Source organism: Pipistrellus kuhlii, unplaced genomic scaffold (genome assembly GCF_014108245.1).
Source record: "Pipistrellus kuhlii isolate mPipKuh1 unplaced genomic scaffold, mPipKuh1.p scaffold_m20_p_5, whole genome shotgun sequence".
Taxonomy (NCBI): Eukaryota; Metazoa; Chordata; class Mammalia; order Chiroptera; family Vespertilionidae; genus Pipistrellus; species Pipistrellus kuhlii.
The window spans coordinates 30,640,427-30,660,475 of record NW_023425551.1 but is presented as its reverse complement, the minus strand read 5'-3'; the positions used below and the strand labels follow the sequence as shown (position 1 = coordinate 30,660,475).

At 36.1% G+C, this 20,049-nt stretch overlaps 1 protein-coding gene across 2 annotated transcripts in view; it reads left to right on the top strand.

Moving 5' to 3' along the window:
* The window catches only part of FIG4 (FIG4 phosphoinositide 5-phosphatase), an 80,199-nt gene that overhangs the window by 18,342 nt on the left and 41,808 nt on the right, over window positions 1-20,049 (top strand). For both annotated transcript variants that reach the window (XM_036414547.2, XM_036414551.1), the window contains 10 exons: window positions 845-895; window positions 5,665-5,813; window positions 8,544-8,672; window positions 10,424-10,524; window positions 11,959-12,121; window positions 12,515-12,612; window positions 15,212-15,345; window positions 16,816-16,932; window positions 18,352-18,397; window positions 19,076-19,224. In XM_036414547.2, coding sequence (XP_036270440.1) covers window positions 845-895; window positions 5,665-5,813; window positions 8,544-8,672; window positions 10,424-10,524; window positions 11,959-12,121; window positions 12,515-12,612; window positions 15,212-15,345; window positions 16,816-16,932; window positions 18,352-18,397; window positions 19,076-19,224 — 1,137 coding nt within the window. The remainder of the gene's footprint in view (window positions 1-844; window positions 896-5,664; window positions 5,814-8,543; window positions 8,673-10,423; window positions 10,525-11,958; window positions 12,122-12,514; window positions 12,613-15,211; window positions 15,346-16,815; window positions 16,933-18,351; window positions 18,398-19,075; window positions 19,225-20,049) is intronic.

The following is a 20,049-nucleotide window of genomic DNA, read 5'->3' as shown; positions in this document are numbered from 1 at the left end:
TAATCATTCAAAATGTATATACATTTTTGGGGACACCCTGTATGTACTAAAATATTTAGGAGTGAGGTGTCATCATGTCTACCACTTACTAAAAATGTTTTAGAAAAAATTGTGATAAAAAATCTTTAAAAAGTTAAAATTAATATGGAAAAATTTTAATATTTATTGTGAGTGGTAGATATATGGATATTTTTAAATATACTTTTTTTTCAATTTAAAACACTTTTCAATCTTTTCAATGTAAAGTTATGGTGGTTCAGAAGCATTTCGGTTACTCTCCTATCTCCAACTTCAAAGCATTTGCAAAGCACCTGGTAAAAACAAGTCCAAGTGCCCCATGCAAATACATGATTTTCTTTCTGTGGTATAATCAGTGATGAGGGAATGGTCCAATGTAAGGTTAGGGTTCTCTGAAGGGATGATCAACAAACTTAGAAATTGCTTCAGCCCTAGCCTTTGGCCCAGTGGATAGAGCATTGGCCTGAAGACTGAAGGGTCCCGGGTATGATTCTGGTCAAAGGCATGTACCTTGGGTGTAGGCTTGATCCTCAGTCAGGGTGCATGCGGGAGGCAGCCAGTTAATGTTCCTCTCTCACATAGATGTTTCTCTCTCTCTCTCTATTTCCCCCCATCCCTTCACTCTCTCTAAAAATCAATAGAAAAATATCCTTAATTAAGGATTAACACACACACACACACACACACACAGAAATTGCTTCAGATGAAATCTTTAGTCCAGTTATGGATTGAATTGCTCAGTTTTAATGAGTATATTTACAAATGTACATTTGAGTATATGTTAAGATATGAAAACATAATAGTAATATGCTTTTTTTTTTTTTAGATACCTACGAATATTTCAAAATGTGGATCTATCTAGCAATTTTTACTTTAGGTAAGCTTGATCTTACCTTTTCTCCTTTCAGCCAATTAAATGTTTAGGAGGTAAAAACAGAATCAGAGGACACATCAGTACTTTTTGTATTTTTTTTTTTAAGTGGCCAACAGTAAAACAATACGAAGTTATAATAGAACATCACGATAGAGTATTATACTTCCACTGATGTGACCAGTACGTAGGCCTAATAAATACAGAGTTGTGTTAAGTGGAAAAATCTATCAGAATACGGTCAAAACTAAAAGTAGAACACAAAATGGCATGCACCAGCTCGGACCTGAGTCACAGGGACCAAAAGAGGACCTAGAGTGTTATAGCTATTGGTGTCATATACTGAATGGGGTACTTTGCATTGTTTTAAAGTTGTTAGTGTAATTAAGCGTTTACCCATGAAATAACTAAAACATATCTACTATGTAAGAGTGGTTTTGTCTTCACTGATGTAAAACCCTGAAGGAAGTTAATTATTTGAAAGTAGGACTGTGTCTTGAAGGGCTCTTAAAGAAATAATTTTCACTTCCACTAATGTTTATTGGGTGTAGAGTTCATTGTATTTGTCTCAATCATCTGTTTTTAGTCTTTATTGCTTAATTTTATGTTTATAGCATCTGTGAGTTAATTTTGAAGCTTGGTGGTTTTTCTCTTCATGTTTTTCAACTTTGTCTGCATCCCCATTTTGACTTGTGACTGAGTCATTCCATTAGTAAAAATATGTAGTAAAGTTTGTGTGTCTCATAAATAAGCTTTATTTTTTTTAAATCAATGAAAATTATTTTTATTTATTTTATTTTTTAATTTTTTTTAATTTTTTAATTTTTAATATATTTTATTGATTTTTTTTGCCCCTCTCCCTCCCTTCCATATATACCCTCCCTCCCCAAAGTTTTATGTCTATTGGTTGTACTTCTATGCATGTACATAAGTAAGCTTTAAAAAGCACGATACTAAAAGTGTCGGCCTGTGGACTGAAGGGTTCCGGGTTCGATTTCGGTCAAGGGCGTGCTCTTCGGTTGCAGGCTCCTCCCCAGCCTGGGCCCTGGTCAGGGCTCATGCAGGAGGCAACCAATCGATGTGTTTCTTTCACAGCAATATTTCTCTGTCTTTTCCTCTCTCTTACACTCTTTCTAAAAATCATTGAAAAAATATCCTTGGGTGAGGATTAAAAACAAACAAATAAATAATACAACACTATACTACATTCTTAAGATTTAGCTAGCATAAAGCAATTGTTTTAAATAGGAAGAATTTATTGTTTCAAGTAAAAAACTTCTTCCACCCCCCAGCTTCATTGAGATATTGACATATAAAATTAAAGTATGCAATGTGATGATCACATATATGTATATACTGCAAAATGGCTACCACAATAAGGTTAGTTGACACATATTACCCCTTGCATAATTTTGATTTTGTGTGTGTGGTAATATTTAAGATTACTCTTAAGTTTCAAGTATATAATTCATATCATTAGTTATAGTTACCGTGCAGTGCATTTAATCCCCAGAATTTATTTGTCTTACAGTAGAAGTTTTTACCCTTTGACCAACATCTCCCATTCCCACTACCAACTACAACTCTACTATATATTGGTCAGTTCTTTTATATTCTGCATATAAGTGAGAACATACAGTATTTGTCTTTGTCTGACTTATTGGGTCTAGTAATAATTAATGTCGTTTTTAAACATTCGTTTAAAATCTTGCTTGGTGTTGACTTGTATTGACATAACCTTCAAACACGTGGTATCTACAGAACGTGTGAAGTGCAATTAACAAGTTTTGCTTGAAAAAGTTTGTGTTTGGTTTGGTTTTTGTTGCAAAACTAGGGCTAAGATGATGGCGGATGAAGAGCATATTCGGCACTGCATGCTTTACGAGTTCCAATTAGGAAGAAAAGCAAGTGAGGCTGCAAAAAACATCTGTAGTGCTCTTGGTCAAGATGCAGTTAGCGCCAGAAAATGCCAGAGTTGGTTTGAGAAATTTCGCGAGGGAAATTTTTCGTTAGATGACAAGAGTGGTCGAGGCCGTGTGTCCAATTTTGATCAAGAAGCTCTTCAAGCTCTTTTGGTGCAAAATCCTCAAATTACCCAACAAGAGCTTGCGACAACTTTAAATTGTTCACGAAAAACAATTTCCAATCAATTGTGTGCACTTGGCAAAGTCCAAAAGTTTGGAAAATGGGTTCCTCATGAGTTGACCGACAACAACTGTAATCAAAGAGTCACAATTTGCAGTTCGCTCCTCTCTCGTCAAAACCGTTTGCCGTTTTTAGAGCAAATTGTTACCGGAGATGAAGAGTGGTTGCTGTCTGTTAATTTGAAAAGGCGGCCTCAATGGTTGGACAAAAATGAGGCTCCACAGCCCACGCCAAAACCTGACTTGCATGCGAAAAAAGTGATGTTGTGTGTTTGGTGGAATTTTAAAGGAATTCTTCATTATGAACTTTTACCATCTAACCAAACCATTACAAGGCAGTGTATAGTGCCCAATTGGAAAGGTTAGCCGAAGCTTTAAGAGAAAAAGAACCCGCACTGATTAATCAGAAGGGCGTAATTCTTCACCACGATAACGCAAGACCGCATACTGCAAGAATCACTGCTGAAAAACTGCGCCAGTTGGAATGGGAAGTTCTCCCTCAACCTGCATATTCTCCTGATATTGCCCCTTCCGATTACCATTTGTTTCATTCTTTGCAAAACTTTCTTCTTGGAAAAAATTTAATAATGAAGAATGCCTCAAAAATGCATTGACGGATTTTTTTGCATCAAAATCACAAGAATTTTACAACAGAGGGATTAAAATGCTTCCTGAGCGTTGGGCACAAGTAGTAGAAAACAACGGCAACTATATTGTTGATTAAATTTTGTTGTATTGTTTAAATAAATTCGATTTAAAAAAGTATTAGAAAACGACATTAATTATTACTAGACCTAATATTTCACTTAGCATAATGCCGTCAAGATCCATTCATGTTGTTACAAAAGGCAAGATTTTCTTTTTCTAGCTGAATAACATTTCATTATGCATGCATGCACGTGTGCCTGTGTGTGTTTGTTCACATCTTTATATATTCATTCGTTAATGGACTCTTAGGTTGTTTACACATCTTGGCTATTGCAAATAATCCTGCAATGAATATGGAGGTGCAGATGTCTTTTTGAGATAGTGATTTCATTTTCTTTGTATATATACCCAGATATGAGCTTGCTGGATCATATGGTAGCTCTACTTTTAATTTTCTTGAGGACTCTCCATACTGTTTCCCATAGCAGCTAGACCCATTTACATTCCCACCAACAGTACAAAGGGTTCCCTTACCATCCTCGCCAGCACTTGTTTCTTGTCTTTTTTACATTCTCACAGGTGTAAGGTGGTTATAATTTGCACTTCACTGATGTGATGTTGAGCATGTTTTCTTAATTTTGTGGGCTATTTTTATTCTTTGTCTATTCAAATCCTTGCCCACTTTTATTTGGATTGTTTATTTTTTGCTATTGAGTTATATGAGTTCCCTGTGTATTTTAGATATTAATCCTTTATCAAATAGATGGTTTGCAGGTATTATTTTTCCCTATTCCATGGTTGCATTTTTATTTTGCTGACTTTCTTCTGTGCAGAGCTTTTTAGTTTACTATTTCTGTGAAAAATGTCATTGGAATTTTGATAGGGATTGCACTAAATCTATAGATGTCTTTGAGTAATATGGGCATTTAAACAGTTTTAATTCTTCTGATCCATGAGCACAAGATATTTTTCCTTTTACTTAAGTCTACTTTAATTTCTCATCAATGTCATAATTTTTAGCATACAGAATTTTCACTTCCTTGGTTAAATGTACTCCTAAGTATTTTATTTTTTTTCTGAGATCGAAAAACCAATGTTTTTATCCATGTGAGATTAGATGGTAGTAAAATTAGAATTGTGGTATCATCAGATAATTTGGTAAAATTGAATTTCACAGAAGTAATAAAATCAATTTCAACAAGTTACATGAAAAATTAAAGATGAAGTAGTGATTGAAATAATGTGTCTTAAAATATGACTAAAATATTTTACAGATTTGTATAAACATAAAGAAGTCTTGATACCTTTTGAAATTATGTGCTAAAATACATATAACTAGAGATACTCATAAAAATTATTACTTATATCAAATAAGTATTTAAAGGGTTTCTTTTGGCTTAAAAGCCAAATTTTATTTACACAGACTGTTCAAATTATTTATAATTATTTGGGTGGCTGTTACTTTCTAAAACATGTTTCACTATAATGGCTTATGCTATATTCTTATTCCTTTTTAATAAAAAAGTTAGTTTTGATACCATCATTAAAAATGAATAGAATTCTTTTTGTTCACAGTTAAACTGGAATACAGACCATGCACTGTTGTAGTGGATATTGTAACATCAATAGAGCTCGATTCAGATATACATGAGAGTGTGACACCTCTGCATAAGGCCATGTAGTTAGATTGATTTCAGTGTGAAGCAAAAAAATGCACATTGCAAATCAATGAGTGTAGGTTACTCATGTTGTATTGTATGTTTCTAGTCATGCACAGGCCTAAGTCATGCAGTGATTTTTAAATTTCCAATTATATTTATGATTCACTATGTTTTACAGTGCTTATTTGGACAGCATTGCCTTTAGGTATAGTAACAGTTGCTAAGTAATTTAGTTCACAGTTTTTAATTCCATATGGGAGCCAAAGGCTGTGAAATATCTTTTGCTTTAGTAATTCTTATTAAATTCCAGTTCTGTTCTTAGTTACAGCTATGATTTGTCCCACTCACTTCAATATAATCTCACTGTCTTGCGAATGCCCCTGGAGATGTTAAAGTCAGAAACGACCCAGTCTCGCTCGGAGAGTTTTGACATCTTTGAAGATGAAGGATTAATTACACAGGGTGGAAGTGGTAGGTGGTTTTCAGCACATCTACTCTTTGTTAATGTGGGCCTCCATGAAATGGCATCTCATTAAATTCACTCACATTTTCCTCATATATCTCCATCCCTCGTTGCCCTTTGTCCTTACACGAGGTTGTCTCAGATATATGAACTTGACCAATTCATTTTCATAGAGATCGTTAATCATCAGGTGATTTTGTGAGCCAGCCAGAAAATTTTATGCTGACATTTCATAGCCAATTTTTATGTACTTTTTATGGAATGCATTCAGGTCTATACTTTGATGAAGTTAAAATAAGGGAAAATAAGGAATTTTGTTTTTAATTATTGGAATATTCTCACTACCACTCTCTTTTTCCCCCTACCCTCTCACCCCATAGTGACCAGTTAAATATGGGCTGAATTTTAGGGGGAAAATCACCATGGGTTATTTATCATGTCCTAGACATTTATATACAAAACCCCTAATCCTCATAAAAACTGCTTAGTTGGTAAAATGCACTTTCGAAGAAATAAAGACTAAGTAGGAAACTGAGGCCTGAGATTAACATCACATAACCAGTGTCCAGGAGCAGCTCAGAGGCTATTCTTACTGTGGTCCCAGCTTGACCCACTGGTCCCTCATAGGCTTTGCTTCTGTCAGGACCACGCAGGACCATTGTGTGACCAGTCTAGGATGACCCTGGAGATCCTGGAATCCGTAGCTTTGCCCCTAGATTTTTGAGTTGGTCTAGAACTCTAAAGCCAGAAGCATTGCTAAAGTGAATGTTGTGAGGGAATTGTTTCAGACCTAAAGCCAAGACAGTTTAGCTGAATTGAACTTACTATGGGATATGTAGTAAGTCAGGAGTGTCTTGGGAGCCCTGTTCTGTGCAGCGTAAGTGAGAGTGATGAAGATGTGGGTATAGGAGGTAGAATGTAATGTAAAGTTCCAGGAGGTGTGTCCTTGCAGGGCCCTCAAGAAGAGGCAGTGGTCTATTCGCACTTTGCCAAAGGTTCTGGTCCCCTCTAAGAAGACTTAGGCTGTTACTAACACTGAATGTCATTTCTGTCGTGGCCCTTAACTGTTGTTAGTTTATTAGATTTACTATCACTTGAGCTAAGATCAAACCCAGTGCACCCTCCCTCCCTACCCCAGAACATCCAGATCACACAAATTTGCCCTGATTCAGATCTGTGAATTGTAACCTACACTGCTAGAGACAGGTGGAGAGTAAAATAATGGGTGCCTGAATATTTGCTTGTATTATTTCTTCTAAATATCGCCCTTGGTAATAGAAAATCTAAAAGTAGTAGTAAATTTGCACTACATATCATTCTAAATAAAAATTGAATATCTGTCTGGGATCTGAATTAAGCCTCTGAAGCCACTTCATTTTTTACTATCTCTAGAGCAATTGTACTTGATAGATATGAGTAACAGTGTGTGTTAGATTTTTATAGATGTTGTAACAAATTACCAAAACTTAATGGTTTAAAACTATACAGATTTACTATCTTATGGAAGTCAGAAGTCCAAAGTAGTTCTCAGTGGACTAAAATTTGGGTGTGGGCAGAGCTGGATTCTTTTCTTAAAATTGTAGGGGAAAGTTTGTTTTCTTGTCATTTCCATCTTCTAGAAGCTTCCTGCATTTCCTGGCTCATGGCACTGTTCTGTCCTCAAAGCCATCAATGGGCAGCCAAGGTTTTTCTCATGTTACATCGTGATAACACTTCTGTTTTCCTCTTCATTTATAAGGACCCTGATTACAGTGGACCTACCTGGGTAATTCAAAATAATCTCCCCATCCCAGTGTCATCTGATTAGCACATATGATTTTATTTAATCTGAACAGTATCTCAGAGGTGAATAGTAGTAGTATTATCATTTTACAGTTTGGCAAATTGAGTTTTAAAGATGTTAAGTAACTTGTCATAGGTCACAGAGCTGATAAGTGGCAAAGACAGAACTCCAATCCATGTCTGTGTTATACATGCTCTGTGTAATGCCTTAAAAGGTCAGAGAAGAGTTAATTTTTATGAATCAAAGCAAGTGTATTTGTCATAGTGTATACACTCTTGCTGAATCTTGTTTTGAGAAGAAAAATAATATTGATTACCTGCTATCTAGAACTGTTGCAATATTTTAAACCATTATCTTATAAATATATTTATTTCTTATTTTGCATTTCATAGAACTTTTGATGTTCAATAAATGCATCTAGATATGCTGAAATTGTGTTTGATCAGATTAAACATTATATAGAAAAAGCCTCGTATAATTCACTAAGGCACCAGGTGTGTTCTCAGGCCTTTATGTGCACTATCAACGTAGTTCATCTTTACAGCAGCCACATGATATAGGTACAAATGAGGAATTAGGCACTGAGATAGCAAGTGACACTTTTGTTCACACCTGTCATCTGCTGAGCCAGGATTGGGAACCAGGCACTCTGAACCCTGCTCTGAGCTACCTCTCAGTCTTATTCATGTATTTGTTTGTGTCCTTAATTTCTCTATCATTGTCTTTTCTCTTAGGTTAAAAATGCTCACAAGTCAGAAAATGTGTTTACTCTTGGACTTTGTGTAGTATGAGCACAATGTTCCAGACAATTATATGAATTATATCCACTGAAAAATGGCAATGCTATTAATCAGCCATTTTTTTCTGAAATTAAAAACAGAAGTTTAAGGTCTTAAAAATGAGCTGAATGCCAACCAATTTCCTCATCTTTCTGATACCGACTTTTATTTTTCAGGTGTTTTTGGGATCTGTGGTGAGCCTTATATGAAGTATGTGTGGAATGGTGAACTTCTGGATATTATTAAGAATACTGTGCATCGTGACTGGCTATTGTATATTATTCATGGGTTCTGTGGGCAGTCAAGTATCCTTTTAAAAAAAAGATTAGGACATGCAATATTAACCTCATGCTGTACCAATTTGTAGAAAGCTATCTATGAATTATAAGATTATAATCATCATGCTGTGTGCCCAGCTGGCAAACTTACCCACAATGCCATGTAGTAAAAATACAAAGAGGAATATAGGTCACTTGAAAAGATCTATTATGTACACAAAAAGATAAAAAATAAGGAAGAAAATGCAATGTACATTGTAAGTTATGTGGTAATAGTATCATTCTTATCTGAGAAAGGGAGCAGAATCACAGGTGGGAGGATGGGGCAGGCTCACAGGAGAAGGTGAACTTGGCCTGGGCCCTAAACAAAGCCAGGCCTTAGCAGTGAGCAGAGAGTGAGACTGTGGGTTGAGGGAGCACTGTGAGGGGGAAAGTTCATGGGCGTGTTTTTGTGGCTGGTGTTTAAACCCCATGGGAGGTACAATGAAGTAGGAAGGGTTTGGTAGGAGGGACTCAAATAGTCAGTCACCAGATTGCTTTGGTGGTCAGATTATGGACTTTGATGCTAGAACTTTTAAAAGTTTTTTCCAGGAAGGTGATGTATAATAGGAAGCTTGAGTTGACAGCGATTTTCAAGCTATTAAGTGAAATTCGACTAGAAAAAGGGATATGAGTTAGGAAAAATTGCAGTGGTTCAGGCATAAGGTAAGGAAAGCTGGACTGGAAAGGGATAGGATACTAGAAGTAGCCTTGGGTTAAGGTGGTGAATTCAATTTTATAAATACTTTCCCCCCTCTTATTTCATTTTCTAGCTATGTTGAAAACTTTTCTTTCCTGTGCTTCATAGGGGATCTCAAAAAGATCCTCCCCACAGTCTGACTATAACTAGAAAGTGGTGTTTAGGTTTTCCTCACACCCTTTTGAAATCACATAGGGGATTTGTGCACATAGCTAGTTGACATTCTTCCTTGTGTCTTAGATTTTCAAAGACCTATTTTAAAGATGAAAATAGCATAATAGATTATAATGTTAAAGCTCATTACTTTAAATGATGAATCTATCTCCTAGTATCAAGCATTTAATGAATTCTGGAAGTTTCTATGATGATCAAATTTCTTATTACTTATTAAACATTTTCTACAGGCCACACATTACTTTTATATACATTACCTGACCTAGTCCTCCCAACTTAATAAAATTAGTTACTTTATTAGTACTTATAGCATTTTACAGAAAATGAAACTGAGGCTGAGAAAGTTTAATGAGGTGACACAGCAATACTAGAAAACTGTACATTGGTTAAACAATTCACAGCTTTCAGTTTTTGCAGTTAGGTGACAAATTTGAATCACTTTCATACTCCATTCCCTGAGTATGATATAGTGCTTCATAGTTTAAATAGCCTGGTAGGTGACATGTGCTCTCTTTGAGGGTTGTATGACCTCTGAAGACTAAGGAAGGATTCGTTGTACCTATTTACATCCTTTAGTTGGTACAAGGACAGGCCAGGGCTTCCTTTGAGCAGTATTCCTACACCCAGTTACCATTTCCTCTGAAATTCTTGGAAACCACTTTTTAGGGAGGTCTGTTTTTGCCTTAAATACCTGCACCATTCAGATGAACAGTTGGACCCGGTGCAGTTCATAATTGGGTGTAGCTTTTGGGCATTCTTTAATCTACTCAACAAGATGTATTTAAATGTGTATTGAAGGTATAATGATTCTCTTGGTTTGGTGTGACTGTCATGAATGCTGAAGAGCTTTAACTTGATTTCTAAGAGCTGTTGATCTATGGTCGACCAGTGTATGTCACTCTAATAGCTAGAAGATCCAGTAAGTTTGCGGGGACCCGTTTTCTCAAGAGAGGTGCAAACTGTGAGGTAAGTGCTGCTAGCATTTTAACCTTTTACATCAACTTTCCTGACAGATGAAGCGAAGAAGAATTTTAGAAAGTGGAATGTCTTAGTTTGGGACATTATCAAGAGAATAGTTTTCCAGGGTATCTGAAATTTGTGAGAAATATGACATATGCAGATGTGCTGAGGAATCAGTTGTCTTAGAGCGAGTTATGCAACATTTCAGGGAGTTATGAAATGGCTAATGCTTTGGAGGATGAACCTTTTCTGTCATATTTAGTATGTAGTGCATATTTAGTACAGAGACTAAAATAGCAAAGCACCTTCACCTAAGGAATAAGTGAAGGGAGCGCTTGTTGGAGGTGCATCCTGGGTAAGAAGAATAAGGAGAGGAAGGCATGGGAAACTGTTCACCCTCTTCTCTTTGCTTTAGCTTGGCTCAAGGCAGAATCCTTATTCTGTTCACACTAGAAAAGCAACAGAAATTCATCTATTCTGCCATCAGTCATGGAAACCCCATTGAGTGTGCCATCTCTATTTTCAATAGACAATTTGTCTTAGACAGATATATGATGTTTGAGTAGACAGAGTGAGTGAGACATTGGGTTTTGATCCTGATTTAAAATAGCAACATTGTTTTTAAAATTATATTAACAATGAAAATAGTTTTAAAAAAATCATAATTTTGTAGTTATAATATTTACTTTCGAATAGTCATAGGGTAACCCAACAGACATGTTTTTAATGCCTTTGAAATTATTTTTTTGTCATATCCTTATAAACCTTTTATAGATAAAGCCACCTCAGGACCCCTTTTTTATTTCTTCTGTCCATCACATGTTATGTGACTCTCACTCTTGTTCTTTAATTTCTCCTTGGTTCTCAGAATTGAATTTTTATATTCCACTGGTCTTCCTAACCTCCTATGCAATTCAATGTAATTGTTTTCCCCCCTCTCCATTTCTGCCTTTTGTATCACTCAAAATGTTCTCCACTATTTGTATTACTGGCTATTTTATTTCATTTTTCCTAGTCTATTCTCTGTTATTTTTAATTGCCTTCCTTTATTGCATTATAATGGTTTTCCTTTTCTAATATACACAATGAAAATTTATCAGCATTTATCTCTCTCAAAACATTCTAAGAATAGGAATTATAATTTGTGTGCTTGAAATTTTTTTCATTAAAAATGTCTAAGAGCCCAGCCAGGTGTAGCTCAGCAGTTGAGCATCTACCCAGGGAAAAAAGAGGTCATGGGTTCGATTTCCTGTCAGGGCATAGTCCCAGGTTGCGGGCTCAGTCCCCAGTGGGAGGCATGCAGGAGGCAGCCTATCAGTGATCTCTTTCATCATTGATGTTTCTATCTCTCCCTCTACATTCCTCTCTGAAATGAATAAAAATATATTTTAAAAAAATGTCTAAGCACATTAAATATCTTTCATGTGTCTTTCTTTATAGGGTGATGTTGCAAATGAAGTGGAGACTGAACAAATTCTCTGCGATGCTTCTGTGATGTCTTTTACTGCAGGAAGTTATTCTTCTTATGTACAAGTTAGAGGATCAGTTCCTTTGTACTGGTCTCAGGATATTTCAACTATGATGCCTAAACCACCTATTACCTGTGCGTGGAACGATATTTTTAATAGTAACTCTTCTTTCTACACATTTAGAGACAATTGACTATTATCAGAGAAATCTCATAAATGCTTCTGTTTTGACAAAGTTTTAGTACTAGAAAGAAGATAATTTAGAAGATAATTTTGTTATTTCATACATATATTTTTCTTTTATTTTTGGCTGCTAGTAAATTGCTTCAGAAATGTAAGAAATCGTTCAAGTTCAATATATGAAGAATGAGTGTGTTGATAAGCTTGAGAAGAATTTGGGAATGGAACTAGTGGATTAGTTGAATTGCATTTCTGTAAACATTAAGTAACAAAACAAAACCTTTACTTTGTTCTTGCTTTATAGTTTCCATTCTGGTATTTATTCTTTCCCCTTTTTTTCTCCCTAGTGGATCAGGCAGATCCATTTGCACATGTGGCTGCCCTTCACTTTGACCAGATGCTTCAGAGGTTTGGCTCCCCCATCATCATCTTGAATTTAGTGAAGGTATGATGTGCTCACCTTTGTGGTTATGAAATCAGTCCCACTGGGCAGCCTTTTCCCCAGCACCGAGGGGTTTGACAGGCTGGCGTTACTTCTCCCCGGAGGAGAGACTTGTAGACTTAGCTCGCTCTGATGGATTTCTGTGTCTGATCTGTCTGAGCTGCTGTCCTTTGACTTCAGATTATGTGGCCTCTTCTGTGGGTGCCAGAATCAGTGATAGGTTTCCAAGGGAAGAGTGTGATGTGGTGTGTCAGTCTCCTGATAACCTCGAGTGAGCTAGATTTGGGTGACAGTTTGCCTTAGTTTCCAGGGCAGCTTGGAGAAGGAGGTATGGAGATCAAACAGCCGCAGCCCAGCCTTGATACAGCCAGTTCCCTTGATAATCAGAAGATCTCCTAGGCAAGTTAATACATAGTAATAGAACCTAAAGGTTAGATTCAGAGATTGGGGTGCTGCTGTGGCTCAAGAGCAAGTGGACAAAGTGGTGGCATAGCCCGCCCCCTAGTTCTCTGCTTCCTTGTCTGAGTACACTTGTTTCTCACTGTATCTTGTGTATGAGTAGGTCTGCAGGATAAAGGTCTAGGATGGAGGACAGGTAGACCAGATAATAACTTGTATCTGTATTTGTTGCAATGAAGTGAATTGAAAGAATCTAAGAAATTTCATTTTCACGTCTCTCCCCCATCAACTGAGAACAATATAAGGCAATAGCTGGATGATCTGTAACTTCAGCCTAGTATTGAACAGTAGCTATAATATACATAATTGAAAAATTAAGTAAGACAGCTCTAATAATAGAGACCGTCATGAACACTTTTCTAGCAAATGTATAGAAAATAACATGTTGATAGTATAAAAATATATTATTGCTAAAACACTAAATTATAAGATATTATTGGAATATAAACGTTCACCTAAATTGTAGATATTCTTTATGTTATAGACTACTGATAGTTGGTTAGAAGCTATAGTTAAATGGAGATTCAGACTATGACCTTTGAAATAATTCTCTATTAAATATACAGATTCAGGAAATGATACATGTGATTTGTAAAGTGTTCTCTTGTCCAGATTTCTCAGAAGTACATTTGGTTTTTGTTTTTGTTTTAATATTTAAAGGCCAGTCTATTTTTCCATTGTCATAAAAATCCTGACAATAACTAAAGATTAACTAAAAATAGTTTGGAGATTAAGTGACTGACTTGTGAAATAGAAATAAAATGTTGTTGTTTTTGTTTTTACTTTATTCGTAGGATAAAAGAGGATATTTATTCATTTCACTGGCAAGACAGCCTTACTAACTTGTGATTAAGGAGTCAAAGAATGTGTGTGTATAGAATGATACCAAGGATTTACTCTTTATTCTGCCTCTATATGAAGTTACTAAAGTGAAATAGTTTCCTTAAGTTCTTTTCTCTTTTACCCTATGTTGTGAGCTCCCCACCTCTTTTTAAAAAATATATATTTTATTGATTTTTTTACAAAGAGGAAGAGAGAGGGATAGAGAGTTAGAAATATCAATGAGAGAGAGTCATCCATCAGCTGCCTCTTGCACACCGCATACTGGGGGTGTGCCCGCAACCAAGGTACATGCCCTTGACCAGAATCGAACCTGGGACCTTTCAGTCTGCAGGCTGACGCTCTATCCACTGAGCCAAACCAGTTTCAGCTAACCCCCACATTTTGATTGTGGGAATTTGAGGCACTGGTTGACAGACATTTTGCAGCAATCCATACGCCTTCAATGCTGCTACAGGGATCTATAGAAAGTCAACCTGAGATCAAGCATAAATGTACATCAAAGGTTTTTAATCGGGGCCCTGGATGGCCATTAGAGGGGCTCGAATCCTTTGAAATGTCATGCAAAATCACTTCTAAATGTGAAGTTTTCATTTGGTCGTTGAAGGGGTCTGTGACCCTAAGAAGGTTGACTAGCCCATCCACTACCACTGTGGGCAGACAGTGCATAAAGCAGATTCTTTGCATAGAGATGATCAAAGGTTGATTAAATAATCTTTTCTGTCTATCTCATAAAATGTCAGATTTGACATAAAATTTTAAAAAGTTTTTGTTTCCCTAGTTGATTAAGTGTTTTTGAGAAAAATTCCAGATATATAATTTATTTTTTTCAGATGCAAAAATAAGCTAAATATGCGTATCCTAAACAGTGATATAACACTGTTTTAAATTAACTCTTTTCTAACTTCCCCAGTTGATTTATTTAGCTGTACAAAATAGATACTCTTTTTTGTTTCCACAGTGGTTATCTAATTAATTTCATGACAACTAAAAAGTAATCACACGTGAGTGAGAGCATGTCATACTTGTCTTTCTCTGACTAGCTTATTTTGCTTTTCATAATAATCTCCGGGTCCATCCATGCTATCACAAAGGGTGAGAGCTCCTTCCTTTTTGCAGCCACACAGGATTCCACGGTCTGTAGATGTACCACAGCCTTTTAATTTTCATAGGCAGGTTTCATGTCAGTGTCTTTAAGACGTAGGCTTTTTGTCTTGTCTTGTGTGAAAAGCAAAAATGTTAGAACTCTGTTCCTCTGACTTAAAGTGATTAGAACACTGAACATGTTTACTATCTGACAAAGGAACGAGAGAAAAGAAAGCATGAGAGAATTCTGAGTGAAGAACTTGTAGCTGCTGTGACGTACCTCAACCAGTTCCTGCCTCCCGAGCACACCATCATTTACATTCCTTGGGACATGGCCAAGTACACCAAAAGGTGAGCAGATAATAACCTGTCTGGTTGTGATAGTTTCCTTTTCTTGTGACGTCAAAGAGCAGAAAGCTGATCTCTATGGTAAAGTAAAAGTTACTCTTTCAGTTCTCTTTATGAGCCTGTTGAAGGGCTGTTGAGAGCTTAAATTAATAGACCAATTCTTTTTTTTTTGGTCCACTTTAAAAAATATATATATTGTTTTTATTGATTTCACAGAGGGAGGGAGAGAGAGAGAGAGATAGAAACATCAGTGATGAGAGAGAATCATTGATTGGCTGTCTCCTACATCCCCCCCATCCCACCCAATGGGGACTGAGCTTGCAATCCGGACATGTACCCCTGACCAGATTAGAATCCAGGACCCCCAGTCCACAGCCTACACTCTAGCCACTGAGCCAAACCAGCTAGGGCTTCTGGTCCTCTTTATACTGTTCATAAATTCTTTTTGCACTAGCTAGTCATTTCAGAAGATCTCTACTCCACTCCTTTTCCATAAGGGCACTCATTTCACTTTTTTCTATTTTATTTTCTGGCCCTGTTGAGTCGCTTTCTCTGACACCTTTCAGATGATCTCACTCATGGATGAACCTGCAGTAGCTCCCCAGTGTTTATAGTAAATCTACACTACTAGATTCATGTTAAAACTCATTACCGGGTTGGTTCCAGAATGTAATAATGTTTTTATTCCCTGGGCTGTTCTGTTCCTGAAAAACTGAAATTCATGCTCTGCCCCAAATGTGGCAGCCAGGCTCCCATTCTTGAGTCTTTGTTCTTGTTATTCCCCTCCTGCCCCCATTTCCTTCACTTCCACCAAGGGTACATTCCCACTTCTTTTACTTGTCATGATCCAATTTAGAACATTTCCAAGGAACTTTCTTTCATTAACTTTGCATTGTCTTTTTACTCATTAACTAGGCATCAGACAAACAGTGGGTTTATTTTGAGGTTTTTAAAAAATACATTACTTTATTGTTTTGCATTTAACTCATTATACCTTTTTTCTTAATGTAGTTAGATACACCCACAACACACTTTCCCTAAGTATAATAAGCCTGATTACAGAGTGGTGCCATTCATGTTAATTAATATTCCAATATTTCCTTCACCCGCCACCCACACTATGCATTGTGCTGTTTTCACAGTCATTTTAGTCATTTTATGAACAGGCATTGATGTGACTGAGGAGTGCAAGGCTTTGGAAAAGCTCTTGCAGGGATGTAATATGCCAAGAGGAAGGTTTGCCAATAGTTTATATTAATTTACAGGCCTTTCGTGTCCCTTTGCACCAAATCTTTTAGTTACTGAATAATACTTTACATTCTAGAAATTGCTACAATGTCCCTATTGCGTACACACCAGGGATTTTTAAGATGAAATCCCTGAATATCATTACTATAGACTTTATTTACTTTAGATGTGAGGATAAATAGGTATTAAAACTTGGGTTCTTCTTGTTCTTCCTCCTGTCCACAGCAAGCTGTGTAATGTTCTTGATCGACTGAATGTGATCGCAGAGAATGTGGTGAAGAAAACAGGTTTCTTTGTAAACCGCCCTGATTCTTACTGTAGCATTTTGCGGCCAGATGAAAAGTATGTACTGTGTTTAACACCTTAAAATAAATTAAAGAATTTTGCTCTATGGTTTAAAAATATTCTAAATATGAGCAGTTTGTACTACTTGGAAGAAGGATAAATTTATTCCTTTGGGGAAACAAGACAAGCTGGTCATGTAACTGTGGGCATCATATTCCCTCAAGGGTTCTATTCCTTGACATGGGAGCCATGGAGTCTTTGTATCTTGCTTCATGGAATAAACACGATAAGAAATATTTCTGTAAAGTAAAATTTTTTACAGTGAATTCTATTTTTCAGTATTAGATAGGACAGGAATTTTTTTTTCTTATAGATGAAGTACTAATATATATATTTTTAACATATATTTTATTAATTTTTTACAGAGAGGAAGAGAGAGGGACAGAGAGTTAGAAACACCGTTGATAGAGAAACATCGATCAGCTGCCTCCTGCACACCCCCCACTGGGGATGTGCCCGCAACCAAGGCACATGCCCTTGACTGGAATTGAACCTGGGACCCTCCAGTCCACAAGCTGACGCTCTATCCACTGAGCCAAACCGGTTTTGGCAAAGTACTAATCTTTTTATGAAAATAATATTTATCATTGTTCTGTAATTAGTCATTTGCTCAAAAATATTTCTTCATTACCATTATGTACTAAAATACTTTGTGAGCATCTCAGATTAAGGATCTATGTTTTATTTACCTTTTAAGGAACCCATGTTAGACATTTTCAGTTAACAAAGTTAATTATAATGGTTATATAACAACAATTATAATGGCAAAAAACAATAACAACTGCCTTGTAAGCAGGCCTTCCTAAGGATAGTAGTCAGGCCTGCTATGCTAACTCTTTTCTGCATTATCTTCTTTTAAATAACTAAAATATAAAATATTAATATCATGATAGCATACTTAGAACATATCCTCATGCAGTCACTAGCATGTGAAGAACGTTAAGTGGGAAGGAAAATAATAAGGAAGTCTGCAAAAACCACCAAAGGAATGTAACGAAGCTCCATGAAGAAAAGCCGGAGGAGGTAGAGAATCCTCACATTGAGGGGAGAAGATAGGCTTGGAAGATTTTATTCTTATTTTATTAGAAAGATGTCCTGCAATTAATTGTTACTCATCTCTGGATTCAAGGAAGAAACCCACTTAGGGTAAAGCAAGAGAAGTTTGAGTTGAAGATGGGTGCCGGAACGCCAGAGTGTGGGGCCGTGGGACAAGCCCAGATGCTCCTTTCTTTGAGGGGAGCCTTCCATCTCAGTTATTTGCATACTAACTTTCCCAAAAGAATGAAAGTAAGCAGAATAGCTGATTCTGTTGGCTCCTTTAGCTCTATTAATTTGATTCTCAGTAACGATCTAGTAACAAAAATGAATACAGGTTATGTTATTAAAAAAATTTTTAAAGCATGTTTTCTTAAACAGGTGGAATGATCTAGGAGGATGTGTGATCCCCACTGGTCGCCTGCAGGTATAGACAACATTATATAAATAATGAATAGACTCTGTGTCATAGTACATGACGTTTTCTGAAAGCAACCATTGAGGGACATACTTCTTATTTAATTCAGAATTATTACTTATTTGGGACTAATTTTTAAAAGCCTTACTGCTGGTGCTTAACTCCTACAAAGGATATATAGCTAAAATAATAATGGCCCACAGGTTTTTTTTTCTATATATTATAAATTTTATTATTGGAAATAGAAACATAAGCTGAAATGTGAAAAGAATAAGTTAGAATGACTTTGGAAAATGAGCCAGGTATGATCACTATATACATTAATTATGCTTTAAGGGTAATATAGCTTCAACCACTGAATACTTGATTTGTACAGTAAAGGAAACATATCAGGAAAAAAGCACGTATTTTACTAATTGGTACATGTGGAAAATGTTAGTTATGTGTTTTATCTTGTTAAACTAAGGAAGAAAATTCAAATATAGACTGGAAGGTGTAATGATGCTGTTGCAACAATAAGTGAGCAGCAACTATGACCTTTCATAATTTAAGAAGTGTTCATTATTTGTTCGGGAATAATACTCTGCCTACAGATTTCTTCTCCTTAAAGAAAAGAGATCTAAGTAGGATGGAAGTAATTTTGCTGACTGAATAATGACTAAAAGTCTTGAGGCATTTCTCTTTTAGACTGGTGTTCTTCGAACCAACTGTGTGGACTGTTTAGATCGCACCAACACAGCGCAGTTTATGGTAGGAAAATGTGCTTTGGCTTATCAGCTGTATTCCTTGGGATTGATTGACAAGCCTAATCTGCAGTTTGATACAGATGCAGTCAGGTAAGCCTTAGTTTCTGCCTTTTGAATGCTGGTAATGACTAAAAGCAAACTTGGTTAAGAATAAGGACTTTTATGAACTTGTTTGTACTTTTAGCTTCTCAAAAATTATGTTGCTAATTTATTCAAGTTAATGCTGTAATAAATATTTCTATTAAATACTTGTGTATTGTTGCTATATTTTTTGTTAATTATCAATAAGCACTATGTCCTTTAGACAAATCCAAAGTAAATAAATCCTAACTAGTGGGTTTAAAAAAAAAAATCCAGATTACATTAGGAAAAAATAATGTGCCTTCATACATTTTGAACTTAAAAATACAAGACATATAAACAATTGATTCCTCATTAAGGATTGTGTTCTTCACTGTGCATTAAATCCGTGGCATTGCATGAAGTATTGTTTCTTGAAAAATACAGTGAAAGCTGTTATTGGTCATTTGCAATAGTCAGAAAGGCTGTCAAGGGAAGTGATCAGCTTACAAGCAGCCAGATCCACAGTTATCACTGCACTGAAAGTCTTTAAGAGGCACTAGAAGAAACATACGTTTCAAACTTGTATTTTCATCAAAGAATATGGCCTGTCTGTGTGTGATCAGAGCATGTCCTTCTTCTCAAAAGGCAATTCAGAGAGAACAGAAAATTCCGCCGTGGGAGGTAAATTGATCTGACAGGCTGCAGGTAGTTAGACATCTTTTAATAAGGAAGAACTGTCTGGCTTTAGTGGTTTGTTTTTGGTGTCCCTGCTTCCTTTTTAGTATTTTCTGTGACTTTGTTGCTCATTAGATAATTACTGTAAAATGTAAAATATTTTGCAATTGTATTTCT